A 13,390-nucleotide genomic window follows, 5' to 3' on the forward strand; every position below is an offset into this window, starting at 1 on the left:
ATTTTTAATTAATGTCAACAGCATCTCCCAATAACTGACAATCCAAAGCACCCCCACAAATTTCCGGAATGTCCCCAGGGTGGGAGAATGATATAGTCCCTGTTGAGAACCACTGCAGAGGAAGGAGAAGTCTGAGATATTCAATACAACCCTTAAAGGTCCATTTTCTGAGCCCTGAAACAACCGTGCTGTACAAAAATCCTTCATTGTGAAGATATTTATACAACTGTGCGGAAGGAATGATAGGTACTCCTTGGAGTTCAAGGGGTCATCACTTCCTACCTAGTGGAGCTGCCCTTCCTTGAGGCTATCTAGCTGCAAGAATGGTCCTCTACAGTTTAGAGTATCTAGCAGGAGGGTTATCTTGTATTGTTTGCTCACTTGAGGTTGGCTGGATAAATCCCATCATTCTTTGTAACCATTACCAACAGAGTCCAAGACATAACAGTACCATCCTGGCTCTTATCGCCATTCTAATCTCAGCATCTCCTAATCTGTCCCAATCTTCCACCCTTCCTGACTGTCTCAAAGTCTTCTACTCTGTTGTCTAGACTAAAGATGTATCAGCAAACTCTTCTTTATATTCATTCTCAACTTCTTTCAGTGTTCCCTCATCTTGCCCTAACTGAAGTCTGGCAGTATATTCCAGAAACAATACTCCCCATCGCCCTTTCAAGCAGAAGCTGTTTATTTTCCCATATGCCGCAGACTTGTGGATGGCATACACACCCACTCTCCTTGCTTCCCACTGCCAGTTCTACCCCATTTCTTCTTTGCTGTCCTTTCAAAAAAACACAACCCCTCAAGTTCACAGCATCACTCTCTCCCTAAAGCTGTCATATACACTCTTTCAGTCACAGCCACAGCGCTGTTTTCTCAACTACCACACTTCTAGCATAATTTTTCATGACAGAATTTACATGAATAATGATGAAACAGCATGACCTCACCCACGCTGATCTTTTCCTCTACTTCATCTCAGCCACCATTCCTATTATACTCCAGATGTTGCCTTCACTAATAATTGTGCCACCTCTGAAGTTTAAACTCAAGCATGTCACTATTTAGCCACCACCCTCCTGACTTGGTTTCACTCACTCAAGCACTCCCAGTGTAACAAATCAATTCCACAGAGCCTTCCATCCCAATTGAGTCCTACCACTTTTCAACTACTCATCAGCTCCCAGATGTCTTCTTTCCCTGCTTACCTGCTTAGATTCCATGGTCCATCACAATCATCTACCACTTTTTTTTTTTTTTTTTTTTTTTTTGAGACGGAGTTGTGCTCTTGTTGTCCAGGCTGGAGTGCAATGGCGTGATCTCAGCTCACTGCAACCTCCGCCTCCCAGGTTCAAGCAATTCTCCTGCATCAGCCTCTGGAGTAGCTGGGATTACAGGCATCTGCCACCATGTCCAGCTAATTTTTGTTATTTTTAGTAAAGACTGGGTTTCACCATGTTGGCTAGGCTGGTCTCGAACTCCTGAGCTCGTGATCCACCCACCTTGGCCTCCCAAAGTGCTGGGATTACAGGTGTGAGCCACCGTGCCCAGCCTACTACCTAATTTTTAATGCCTTCATCCCTGTCTTACTCCTTTGTACCTGCTGGCCAAACACTGACCCTTGACAAACCTTATCTACCTACTTTGTGCTGGAACTCAAGTGAATGCTACTGCCCAAGTGAGCTGACTGGTCTCACTTTAAATGATCACAAATATTGAGCCTTCAGCAAGTCTATCAATCCTTTTACATTTTTCTACTAAGTTAAGTTTTCCTATACCTACCTTAAGGTTCTCCCTCACTCTGAGGTGATGACCTCACTCATACCCCACAGAGAAAATACAATCATAGGATAAACTACGCCATCCTGTCATAACCAACTTTTAACGACTGACATGCATTTTTTCTCGTTTATCTGCCTGCCTTTCACAAAGGAAAAAAAAAGTTCCTGTTGTAATTAGTAACCAATATCTCCATTAAATGGATCCAGGAGAGACATAAAATAGTTATTAGGAGTGAAGTCCTTGAGTAGGAGAGAGGATGAGATTATTTCATATTATTTAAATGAAATAATTCTACTAGTTCTAGTAATTCTTGCTTTTATTTGTAGCTTTAACATTTTAATCTAATTTGATTACCTGGGTTATTTCTATGTCTCTTTCTGTTAATTTTTTCCCTAATTATGGGCCATATTTTCCAGCTTCTTTGCATGCCTGATAATTTTTTATTGGATGCTAAACACTGAGCTTTATGTTGCAGGATCTTATTCATATTCCTTTAAACATTTTTGGCCTTTGTTCTGCGACACAATCAAGTTACTTGAAATTTAGTTTGATTCTTTTCAGGCTAGTGCTCAATCTTTGTTAGGGCAAGTCCAGAACAGTCTTTAGAACTAATCTGGCCTCAGCCTCACTACTGAGACAATAACCCTTCTGAGGGTTCTACTTGATACGCTGTGTATTGAGGCCTTTCCATTCTGGTTAGTGGGAATGTAGCACAGTCTCGGCTCTATGAGCTTCCCAAACTGTTCTTTCTTTCCTGTTGCTTTTCCCTAGACTTGGAAGTTCCTCATGGACAGGGTCAGATGAGTTTTCAGCTAGCCACTTGGAGGGACACCCTGTGAATATCTGGAGCTCTTTCTCTGTGCAGCTGTGGTACTCTGCTCCGAAGTCACTTAGGCCTCTCCACACTCTGAATTCTGTTTCTTCAACTGAAGGAGTTGCCAGATTTGTTTGGGATTTCCCCTCCCTGTGCTGCAATCTGAAAATTCTCAAAGCAGTGAAGTGGGGCAATCTAGGGCTCAGCTTCATTTGTTTCCTTCATTTGCGCCTGGTGGAACTCTGTAACTAATTTTTAAAAGAAATCATCTGCTGATCTGGGAGCCTCCTCCAGCTACTCCAGCCTGTTTTTTTTTTCCCGCTCTTTCATAGCAGAGCTATTCCAAAGAGTTGACTATACTTGCTACGTCCCCTTTTTCATCTTCTATTATTTCTTCTACTCCAGCTGGGCCTTCCTTCTCACCACTCCACCAAAACATGCCAATGGCACACATCTAATTAAATTACCTTCCCATACTTTCGTCTTCTCAGTGGACATAGTTAACCAATGTCCTTCCTTCTTGAGATGCTTTTACTCTAAAAATGAAGAAAATCTTTTCAGTAGCTTCTCCTCTCAGTGCCACAGCACAGCATTCTATGTGATTCATAAGGGGAAGACTCTCAGATTTATAGTACCAACTCATGACTTCCAAATTATACATTTCTAGCACAAACTGCTCTAATGTATATATTCTCACATATCCAGTTAGGACAAAAGAGGCACATTTCAAACTGAGTAAGTCCATCCCTTCTACATCCCCCACCCCAATTGTCCCTTCTCTGTAAGTGGCCCACTCATCTATCCAGCTGCTCAAGCTGGAGGTTCATCCTGGATTCTCTCTTTCCAACTAGTACATTCAAATCCACCAGCAAGTTCTGTTGGTTCTGGCTTCTCAAAATATATCTCAAATCCATCCATTTCTCTTCATCTCCACTAGTACCAACCCTACTTAAAGCCACCATCATCACTCTTGCCCAGTACGACTCATTCTCCACATGGTAGCCAGAATAATCTTGAAAAACCATTAAATCAGATCATGTCACTCCCTTAAACTTGTGAATAGATTACTTCATTTCAACACAGTCAAAATTTCTCATGGTAGCCTAACAATCCCTTCCTGATGTGGATCCCAAGTACGTATGTGTCCTCATCTCCTAATCTCCAATCCCCTGCTCATTCTGCTCTGAGTACACTAGCCTCCTTTCTGTTTCAGCTCAGTCTCTGTGCACCTGTAGGTCTCTCTGTCTGGAATGTTCCTCATGCAGCTCTTCCCATGGCTGGCTCATTCCCACCACTCAAGTTTCAGGTCACATGTTTCCTAACCCAAAGAAAATTATCCTTCTCCTTCTAACTAAAATTCTGTAGTATCTTGTTCCACTGCCACGTAAGAACATATGGTGGCATCCGCCTGGAGTTTCAGCTACTCAGGAGGCTGAGGTGGGAGGATCCTTGAGCCCAGGAGGCTGAGGCTGCAATGAGCCGAGATCATGCCACTATACTCCAGCCTGGGCAACAGAGGGAGACCTTGTCTCAGAAAAAATAAAAATAAAATAATAATAATAATACATTCTGGCTCTAATCTCAAATTCTCATGACAATAAAAGTTATTTTCTGACTACTGCATCCAATTATATCTTTAAAATCCTTTAGAGACTGGCTTTTAGAACTTGACCCTTCCTAAACTGGAACCAACTATCCATTAACCTTTACTTCCATGCAAATTACGTTTAGGTAACATGCAAATGAGATTAACTCAAGATTTAATGACTACTCTCTAAACACATAAAATTCTTTAGGAAACAGATTTAAATATAATGGCAACACAATATTCCCATTACAACAGGAAACTACCATAGGCCTACTGCATCTTACAGTCAAGAAAACCTGGGGCATGTGGAAGCAGAGTTAGAGGCTAGAGTAAGGCCTTAAGTCTAGTAACTCCTAGTTTGATGCTTTTTCCTACTAATAATTACCTAAATTAGCTGGGCATGGTGGCACACACCTGTAGTCCCAGCTACTCAGGAGGCTGAGGCATGAGAATTACTTGAACCTGGGAGGTGGAGGTGGCAGTGAGCCGAGATCATGCCACTGCACTCCAGCCTGGGTGACAGAGTGAACTCTGTCTCAATAATAATAATAGACTAAGTTAAAATACATAGTTTTTCACAATCATATCATACAACTCTGTAAGGAGACAAAATATATCTAACACTTTTATGTCAAACAATCCCAAATACAAAATATAATGTTAAGTATCTTCTGAGAACAAAAAGCAAGGCCATTCTAAAAATTCTATTAGTGTTTGGTAATAATGAAATTCATCTGCACATGATTTTACATACACTGCCTTATTCACTCCTCAGAGCTATTTTGTAAGGTAGATCAGAAGACGTAACAAATGCAGAGACTAATGTTCTTTCAGTGAGGTTAAGTGCCTTGTCAATGGATACAAAAATCAAGGTAGGAAAGTTTCCTCAGAGGATACACAATTGCTGTTTGGATACTCAGAGGATATACAATTACTACATTATCAAAATTGTTCATCCCAATATATAAAAAGATTAGAACCTATATTAAATCATTCACAGGACATTTTAAACCTCAGGTCATGCTTGCCCCTAGATTCACTCTAAGGTCACATCCAATTTCTTCAGTCAGTACTTGCTATACTGAGGGAAATTCAACTGAAACGATTTGCTTTAATAATCTGCTTTGCAATTCAGGAAGTGATTATCACAACACATATACAAAAACTGAACCAAAACTTTAAAAATAACCTCCATTACAACAAATACTTGAGGGAGAGCTTTAGCTTTTGAAGAACTGATTGTATCTGCATTGATGAAAGCTACATCTCAGGTAACATATTACAGTAGATGTAGTAAGTACAGCAAGTTTGCTTTTGTTTTTCATATACCTATTACAGTGGGGTTGGTAGATGGAATTCACTTCATATATTTAAAGGTGCAAAGTTGAGTGTCCACTATATTTAAAATACTGTAAGAACTCAAAATCACTATTATTATAGGCTTTAATAAACTTAAGAAAGATTTGCTACAGTTTATAAATGTGTTGAAGGCAACATAGTTAGCATCAATAAATTAAAAGCAATTCTAGAGCCAGGTGCAGTGGCTCTCGCCTATGATCTCAGCACTTTGGGAGACCAAGGTAGGTGGATCACTTGAGCCCAGGAGTTTGAGAACAGTCCGGACAACACGGTAAATCAGGTCACATGTTTCCTAACCAAAAAATACAAAATTTTTTGTACAAAAAAATACAAAAAATTAGGCATGGTGGTGTGTACCTGTAGTCATGGCTACTTGTAAGGTTGAGGTGAGAGCAGTGCTTGAGCTAGGGAGGTTGAGGCTGCAGCTGCAGTGAGCTATGATCATGTCACTGCTCTCCAGCCTGGGTGACAGAGCAAGACTTTGACTCAAAAAAAAAAAAAAAAAAAAAAATTCTAGCAAGTTGTTTAAAACATTTGAATCCCTTGTCTTCTCACTGATTTCTCATAATTTGGCTTATTCTTATCAAAAAGTTATATTAATGCAAGTCACTTTCATGTTCCAAAAGTCTACTTTAAAATACGTACTCTAGTTCTGTCTCTGAAAGTATGTCATACTTTCATGTCACTTTTGCCCTTAGACACACTCATTTTATTCCTGAATTACAATATAAAATTCTCATCTCCTTGTGCATTCTCTTCTTCTAAGAAGTACGATCACAAATGATACCATTAATTTCATGGTATTATTGCTCCCTTAAAATGCTATCTTCTGCTTGTAACTAACTACTGTTAACAATTAACCACCCTTAACTTTTCAAGAAAATTGAGTAATAAATGTAATCAGAATTCACATCTTTATATATATGAAAAGAACTCTTGTCATTACTGCTTTAAAACGGACACGTCTCCGTGTGTGTGTGTGTGTTACAGCTTCTATGTTTCTACCATTACTACCAGTACATACCATGACATAGTAGAATGCAAAATATGAAACTAAAACCCAGCTGTTTTTAACAGGAGTGGTTGATATATTTAATTCTGCCCACAAATTCATGAACCATTATGCACAACTTTTTCTCTTGTTCATAAAATTTAAGCTACCCTGTATCTAGACAGTACTTTTAATTAAGTCCTATTAACAGAAAAAATGTAATTCAGTACAAATGCCAATGCTGATCATGAAGCACCCACAAAATACCATTAGATACACAAACACATTCAAACGGTATACTGAAACAAAAGTTAGTACTAACATTTCAAGTGCGTCGGCATGTAAGTGTTCAAAAGTTCCCTACTGTATTCAAGAATCCTTAGTCTCTTCTTGGACTGCCTGTCCTTTTTCAATTATCCTCCTTTGACTAAGTCTATTTAGTAACTGCCAAATGAGATAAAACCAAAAATGACTCAGTCTGAAATTTATGGGACAGTTGATCTTAAACCCTGGGCTTTCTGCCCCAGGCCATTACCAACACCTTGAGAAATTGATGACAAGTGTGAACCTTCTCCCTAGAAAAATATATTCTAACCTTTTATAGGCATATGGTGGGTGGGAATTCATCACTTCCACAATTATTTCCACATAACCCTCAGAACCCTAGCTTAGCAATTTTATGCAAAAATATCTGTGGACAGTATAGAAAGCTGAAATATTTTATTACTATCTTTGATTTTATCTGAACTAATTATAATCTAATGCAAAAATCCCCATACTCTCAATTATTTTCTAATTCAAACTATCTGTAATTAGTCTGTTAAACTTTCTTCTACTATAATTGAGATTTCATGTATTTCTCTTCACTTCCAAGACAGTGGACAGAATGGAGAAATCTAGACTGATCTTTACAGCTCCAGATAAAGGGACTAAAAATATTGGTTTAAAATATTAAAGGTTAAAGAAAGAGACTCTTGGTTTCCTTCAAAAGTGATTTAAATTTAAACTAGGTTTTTATTACTAAGTTTTGGAAATGTAGTAACCATTTTTTTCTCATATCAAGGATATGTACATATTTCCCATTTCCCCATAATTACAAACAAACAACTCCCATCCACTTTTTATAAATAGTTCTTAACTTGGGCTTAGTAACAATGTATATGGTGCCAGTAATACAGAAAAGGTGGGAGTATAAAGACTATCCTGTCCTGTTAGAATCCTATAGAACTAAGGTGCTGGATTATGGTGGTTAGATCCTACTTGTAACAGTTTCAAAGGTGACTGTAAGGTAGTATCAATATAACATCATTAACATCTTAATTACACCAAATATTCTACCCAAACCAGTCTAGGTAACAGAAGAGGAAAGGTTGTCATCCCCTCATAAATGGAACAATGCACCCTAGACAACCCAATGAAAAGTTAAACTACTATGGAACAGTAGCTCCATTTTGCTAAATATCATTTTAAAATCGACTTTTTAAGAATGTCTCTTAAAGTGATGTTTCCATAAAGGAGAATTGTAACAACATAAAGCTCCAATTTTAATCGAGTCAATTTTAATAAAAAGATTTGATAGTATTAATCTATTTGGTAAGTTTAACCTTTCAATAGAATGCAAAGCCGTAGCACAAGATTTAAGATTATAAAGATAATTAACTTATAATCTTAAAGTTAACATTGTAAAATATTTATAATAGGACATATGCCCTGCACCAACCAAGCACTTGTTTAAACTTTTATCTTTTTTTAAACCCCAAAGGGACTCAATTATCTCAGAGCTGAAAGTCTATTATTTCGCTGTGATTTAAGTCACATCTGTATTTAAATACATTGTATTTTCATCATGTTACTTTTTTATTTTTAATTAAATTATTTTTTCTGAAACGGAGTTTCGCTCTTGTTGTATAGGCTGGAGTGCAATGGGGTTATCTCAGCTCTCTGCAACTTCCACCTCCCTGGTTCAAGCGATTCTCCTGCCTCAGCCTCCCGAATAGCTGGGATTACAGGAAGCCGCCACCATGGCTGGTTAATTTTTGTATTTTCAGTAGAGACAGGGTTTCACCATGTTGGCCAGGCTGGTCTCGAACTCCTGACCTCAGGTGATCCACCCGTCTTGGCCTCCCAAAGTGCTGGGATTACAGGCACGAGACACAGCATCCCGCCAATCTGTTACTTTCAGACTTAGCAAATTTCGATGCATTACATTCTGCGAATTCACATTTAATCTCTAACATCTTTGATCCAGTCAAATTCTCCAATTTATCACAATCTGAAGTTACTTTTTCAGTACTACCACAATAATTAAAAAATAAGAAAGTTCAGTAACATTTTCCACCTCCAAATTATTTTTGGGGGGGGGGGTAAGGGCTTCTACTTGTTTCTTAAAAATTAAAAAAGTCTGCCTTGTTAGGTCCGTGTGTTCAGCTCATATTATTAGAACTGGTTAAATGGGAATACACGAATAATACTTATTTTCCCAACGTTAAAAGACATGGATTTCTGTCAAGTATATCCAGAAACAACATAACAATTACTAGGCGTATTTCACATGACAATTCTGCAGATTATTTTGATCAATAAAATGCTTTAATGAGGTGGTGTAAAAAAAAAATTGTCCTCACCTTTCAGGACCGACATAGGACTACACACTTTTTCTTCTGAGACAGTCAATTAAGGTTCTAGGTTACAGTGACCTAACAAGATAACAAATAACTAATGTGTCAGTTAAAGGCAGAAGTTTGCTTTAACCCTTCCTCTTTATTAGAAGTACAAAATGCTTCCACAAATCATCAAAAAGTTTCTGTTTTTCTATGGTGAATCCAGAATTCAATTACCTTTATGTTTAGTATACCTTTTCAACATTGCATAACACACTACTTTCAATATTATGATTTACACAGCCTACCACTAACAGCATGAACCACAGGACTACACAGCAGCTTGTTTACCGGGTACTTTTTACATTCTTCCATTAGGTTCGGTATCTATTCTTGAGGTCTACGCTTCTCTCCTCATACATAGCTTGGGTTGGATGTGAAGTGAAAAATTCTAAACAGATAACAGAAAAAGGCAATCTGAAGGGAAAAAAAATTCCTGTGTTTCAAAATTAGGGACTCCACATGTCACAAACTATTGATAGCCACTGCAGTATAAAATGTCAAAACTGTCTGGGCGCGGTGGCTCATGCCTGTAATCCCAGCACTTTGGGAGGCCGAGGTGGGGGGGATCACCTGAGGCCAGGAGTTCAAAACCAGCCTGGCCAACATGGCAAAACCCGTCTCTATTAAAAATACAAAAATCAGCCGGGCGTGGTGGCAAGCGCCTATAATCCCAGCTACTGGGGTGGCTGAGGCAGGAGAATCACTTGAACTTCGGAGGTGGAGGGCTGCAGCGAGCCAAGATGGTGCCACCGCACGCCAGCCTGGGCAACAGAGTGAGACTCCGTCTCAGAAAAGAAAAGAAAAAAAATCAAAATTATTTCAGCGAATAAAATTACCTGTAAAATTTAACAAGCATTGGTATTTCATTGAGCTCAGCTCTGACTTTAGGTTGTAACTCTTGGGACTGTCCAAAGTATTCACAGAAGCAAGACTTAACTAATGTCTAAAGTGTACTGTAGTGCTGTCTTGCTTTAATCAAGGCTTTCCCCTTCCTTGGCTGTAAAACAAGAACTACAAATTAATTTCCAGGGCAGGGTAACACCAACACCCCAATACTTGAAAGTATTATCTGTAAAACTTATAAACAGAAATAAAAATAAAACCAAAAGACAAGATTCTGCAGTCACAAGTACTTTAATTTTAAAAACAAATCACTTATTAAAAAATAAACAAATGGCACCATGCTACTCTAAAGTTGATACAAGTAAATTAAGAGGTAGTGTCTCATAAGACAATGTGCTGAAAGTCAGTGCCCAACTAGACAATCTCAGCTACTACATACACTTGGCTTATCTGTAAAGTTAGATTTAAGACACTACTCTCAAAAGTAACATTCCACTGTCACAGCTATTTTACTTTAAAAGGTTAAACAACCCAAAGAGTTTAAACAGTTTTATTTCCAAAAACAACATTACAGAGCATAATTTCTACAATAAAAATTCTTACAGTACCAAGAGAAGTATTACAGTACAATTTTCCACAACAAAATTGTAGCACACAAATCCACGCGACTGCTGGACTTCCTTGAACTGTCAATACACTGCACCCTGTTTAAATGGCTGTACCTGAAAACCAAGGTATGCAATTCCTTAGGCTTAGAAGTCATCAAGTTATACTGTCAAGGATCTGGGGGAAATGAGAGGAAGATTCTATTATCCTGGTGTCTGAACCCAACTTCCACAACAAGGTAAAGCCACAGCGATGGTAAAATGTCTATTAGTTGTCAACAGTCATTTACGTGCTGAAACCCACCCAATTTAGACATCTCAATATTAAGATTTCTGTGAATCAAGTCACTTAGTTTTAGTTCGGTTTTGAATAAGAAAGGATCCTCCTTCGAAATTTAGATCTATAACAGTTACTTAAATTGGGTCTCTTCTCCCCCTATGTTGAGATACCAGAAAGCAGGAGAACTTAAATTTATTTTACAAATAGATAAGATTACAGGCTTCGGAAGAGAGAGCACTCCAAACAAATCTGCAAGATACTCGCAAGGATCACAGAAAAAGTCAGGGATAGTGGTTTATTATCCTCCGAACTACTAGCTCTGGGGAGGGATGGATGCAAACGTCCCAGAAAGAGGACACTGAGAATAAGTCTTATCTTCTAGGAAAGTAAGTCGTCCGGGCAAACACACTGCACCCTCGACATTTCCTTGCAGAGGGGAGAAAAGCCTCATAGAGCCGCAGGCAACATGACATGCCCGTCTGAGGCTCCACGTGGGGGCTGCACTGAGCCCAACAAGCTTCCCAGGCCATGGGGCAATCAAATTCCCCGACTGTGCAGAGAACCTGCGCTCCCGGCCCGGGCAGCGGCGCGCGGGCCGCAGTGGCCCTAGAGCGCCACCCAGCGGCCCACGGAGAGGCCTGCAGGCGGGTCCTCCACAGCCCCCGGCTCGCCGCACCCCCACCGCCACCCAGCCCGTTCCCCTCTCCGGATGCACAAGGCCCAACCCAAGAACTAAGACACAAAATGGCTGCCGGCAGCTTCGTCACGTGACCCCTTTGTGCCTTTCGGGCCCCCGAACTCCGCGGGACCCGGGTACAAGTGGCCGGGGTCGGCGGGTGGCCTTAGAAGGGGCCCCGCCGGGCCGCGGCGACCGGGGGTCGAGGCCGGGGTAGGCGGGGTATAGGCCCGGCCGGCGACTGAGAGTCGGCGGCGAAGAGAAGATGGCGGCCATTTTGTGTGGGTTTGCTGCTCCGCCGCCGCCGCAGGCAGCAGAGGGAGCGGGCCTGACGGTGGGTCGGACAGGGGAGTTAACACGTACCGACTCCTCTTCCTTCTCCATTCCGGTGGGCATCTGCGGCACGGCCCTGTTTATCGAGGCGTATTCGTGCAGGTCGGGCAGATCCTCACAGCGGAAAACCGGCAGCGGCTTCGAGGCGTCTAGCGCCCGCGCCCGAAACGACAGTTTACTCATCTCAGGCGCAGCAGATACCTCTCCGCTCTGGGGAAACGGCCCCGGCCAGCGGGATCATGGAGAACCGGGGGTTCGGTCCCCACTCGCCAACCGCTGCCGGGGACTTGAGGGGCGGAGCGCTGAGCCCGCCGTCCGGGCACTAACACCAGCCGGGAGGGTGGGAGGCTGTGCCGCTCCGCTCCTCTCTCGCTCGCTCTCTTCAATACGCCATGGCCAACATGGCGGACATTAAAACTCCACTGTGCGCTCTTCAGCCAACCCCAGCCATTCCCCACACTGCATCGCGCAGCGGCGCGGGCACGCGGGCGGGGGGAGGGAGCGCGGGCTCGAGGCCGGCGCCGGCACGGAGCGCGCGTCCCGCCAACCCCCGGCACCCGCCGGCCTCGCTTCTCGCGCCTCGCTACTCGGGGCCCCCGCCCTTCGCGGGCCCGGGGGCGAACAGGGCGGACTGGGCGCTCGGACACCGGGCGCCGGCTCTTGGGTCGTGCTCTCCGGCCGCGCACACGCTCACTTTCTCACGCTCACTCTCTCCCGGCGCCGTTTTCTGACGGGCGAACAAGGTGCGGGAAAACACCAGCACGGCGGCGTTTGGAAAGGCAACTGGGGAGAGTGGCAGGCGGGGCTCGGGCCCGGGGACCGGGGGCTCGGAGGGCTCGGACCTCTGTGGGGTGTCCGCCAGCGGCCGCCCCCGCAGGGCTTCGGACGGGCGCTCCTGAGGCGCCGCGCGCCGCCGTCTGCCGCGGGGGGCGAACGCACAGCCTAGTTCCCGCGGCGACTTAGGTCTTTACGATAAAAATACAAACTGAATTAGGGGCAGATGCTACTTTGAGTAAACTTTTATCAGCAGTTATTTTTATGTCCTAATGCAACTTTGGTTTATAATATTTTATAGGCACTGCATCAAGTCATTGATCCGTTTCCCACGCATTGGGCTTAATATAAATGATAGTATCCTATTCTACAAAGTAGATTTTTTAAAATCATGCATTTTTATCTACACATACTTACTTTTTAAATAGTAACTGAAGCAAAGGAAATTATTACCCACCACCGTAACATTTAGAAGCCAGATCTACTTCGGAATTTAAAGCCAGTTCTTTATGTCTAGCTCATGATTTTGTACTCAAAGAAACGGCGGCTTCATCATAGCCGTGGGTTCACACTTACCATTTGTCCTCCGAAAAACTTTGTAACACTGAATCATATAAAGACCTGTCGTGCTCCCGCCAAACAAACAAAAAGCTGAATTATTAGATTTAGATGGATATGATAG

General features: G+C 42.0%; 1 protein-coding gene across 4 annotated transcripts in view; it reads right to left on the minus strand.

Moving 5' to 3' along the window:
• The window catches only part of EPC1 (enhancer of polycomb homolog 1), a 112,882-nt gene that overhangs the window by 66,638 nt on the left and 32,854 nt on the right, over window positions 1–13,390 (minus strand). For 2 of the 4 annotated variants that reach the window (XM_015146766.3, XM_015146765.3), the window contains exon 1: window positions 11,965–12,410. The exons of the other annotated variants lie outside the window; for them this stretch is intronic. In XM_015146766.3, coding sequence (XP_015002252.1) covers window positions 11,965–12,117 — 153 coding nt within the window. In that variant the 5' untranslated portion in view covers window positions 12,118–12,410. Of the gene's footprint in view, window positions 1–11,964; window positions 12,411–13,390 lie in introns of those variants that run through there. 4 annotated transcript variants of the gene reach the window in all.

The sequence above is a fragment of the Macaca mulatta genome, chromosome 9 (assembly GCF_049350105.2).
Source record: "Macaca mulatta isolate MMU2019108-1 chromosome 9, T2T-MMU8v2.0, whole genome shotgun sequence".
Lineage (NCBI taxonomy): Eukaryota > Metazoa > Chordata > Mammalia > Primates > Cercopithecidae > Macaca > Macaca mulatta.